Source organism: Formica exsecta, unplaced genomic scaffold, assembly GCF_003651465.1.
Source record: "Formica exsecta isolate Colony F162 unplaced genomic scaffold, ASM365146v1 scaffold138, whole genome shotgun sequence".
In the NCBI taxonomy this organism is placed as follows: domain Eukaryota; kingdom Metazoa; phylum Arthropoda; class Insecta; order Hymenoptera; family Formicidae; genus Formica; species Formica exsecta.
Genome location: NW_021848711.1, coordinates 167,851 through 169,387, shown reverse-complemented (window position 1 = coordinate 169,387; position 1,537 = coordinate 167,851). Strand labels below are relative to the sequence as shown.

The following is a 1,537-nucleotide window of genomic DNA, read 5'->3' as shown; positions in this document are numbered from 1 at the left end:
AGAGAAAAAAAAGAGAGAGAGAGAGAGAGAGAGAGAGAGAGAGAGAGAGAGAGAGAGAATGAGACGAAACGTAAGTGGGAGCAGGAGCGCGCTAATTGAGACCCTGCAGAAAGAAAGACGCTAGATTGTATATGCATCACGAGCGCAAAGTCACTGCAATTCAAGGAAAAAAGATTCGATATAGAGGAAATCCAGAATATGATAACGACACTTTTATTTAACAGAAAATAACTTTTAAAATATTTATTTTATTAACATTTTAATTTAATTTTTTTATTATATATAATAATTTGTATAATCCTTTAGGATACTGATAAAGCTTTTCTGCAGTTTCTCTTATATTAAATAATATTTATATTTTAAGTCGACTGCAGACACAGTAAATTAATAAATTTGATTATTATAAACTATGAAATTTTTATTGCTTACTTGATAGAAACCTTCTTATCACTATATTTAACATTTCCTATACTTTTCTGTAAGGAATCTACTGACATTCTTTATTGTAACGAAATATATACCTGACTGAAGTGTAACTGCGTAACAGCGTCTGTTAGCGCTGCGTTGTTAATTGTTACGCATGCGCGAGATTTATCTCTCCAATTCTCTAGTTCCAAGTTGCGTTGAACAGTCCGACGCACATCGAAGTTGCTAGTGGCTCTCTTTAAGGCCGGTATTCATAGTCCGTTCTTATATCCAAGATCGTCTTAAGTGGGGTCTATCTTGGATATAAGAACGGACTATGGCCGGTATTCATAGTCCTTTCTTATATCCAAGATCGTCTTAAGTGTGGTCTTGGGTCGTCTTAAGATCCCATTCAACCAATGAAATGGCCGCATAGTATCTTAAGATCGTACTTAAGACGATCTTGAATATAAGAACGGACTATGAATACCGGCCTTAATCTCTCCGGACGAGACATTTGTGCGCATGCGCGAGGAACGTCATCGAAAACATGATTGTCTAGAGCCTGTATCAAGAACTACATATTGAACATTGAAACGTAACCAATCAGGACAAAGAAATTGTAGTCCTTTTTGTTCTGATTGATCAAAAATTCCAATCTTTAGCGTCTGCTATTGCTTATGGTTTTACGCATGTGCGAAATTTATTTCTCCAATTCGCAACATTGCAGCTAAAACTATTTTCGAACGTATTCAATATACATGGTATATACGAACAAATTTCGTTATCTCAGAGAAAGTGAGTGATTTTAATATGCATAAGTTTTTATATATTTTTGAAAAACAAGTTAATATAATTATTTGTTAAGCTCGAGACTGCGCACCTTATCGGGAAAATAAATGTCGATAAAAGGAAATATTCTAGCCATACAAAGGCTTCTTAGAATTATAAGCATTTGCCAATGCTTTGACATTTGACGAGAAATTAACGAAAGAGAGAAAAAGAGATCATTAATAAAAATATTTGTAACTCGACGTCGCAATCAAAAAGAAAAAAATGACTGTTATGGAGTTCTTTGGTTGCGCCTTTTTGGCTTTTGGCCCTCCACTAGCTATGTTTACATTCACCATTG

General features: G+C 34.6%; 2 protein-coding genes across 3 annotated transcripts in view; one reads left to right on the top strand and one right to left on the bottom strand.

Annotated features, from left to right (window-relative positions):
- LOC115246077 (microtubule-associated protein Jupiter) overlaps positions 1–656 on the bottom strand; it is a 25,372-nt gene extending 24,716 nt beyond the window's left edge. Inside the window, exon 1 of one of the 2 annotated variants that reach the window (XM_029824666.1) lies at positions 522–656. The gene's annotated coding sequence lies outside the window, so the exon portion shown is untranslated. Of the gene's footprint in view, positions 1–429 lie in introns of both variants that reach the window. The other variant, XM_029824665.1, reaches the window with a different exon arrangement.
- A 396-nt stretch (positions 657–1,052) lies between these two features.
- Positions 1,053–1,537, top strand: part of LOC115246057 (gamma-secretase subunit Aph-1) — a 5,937-nt gene continuing 5,452 nt past the window's right edge. Inside the window, exon 1 of the mRNA XM_029824643.1 lies at positions 1,053–1,536. Within this exon, the coding sequence (XP_029680503.1) occupies positions 1,462–1,536 (75 nt within the window). The 5' untranslated portion in view covers positions 1,053–1,461. The remainder of the gene's footprint in view (position 1,537) is intronic.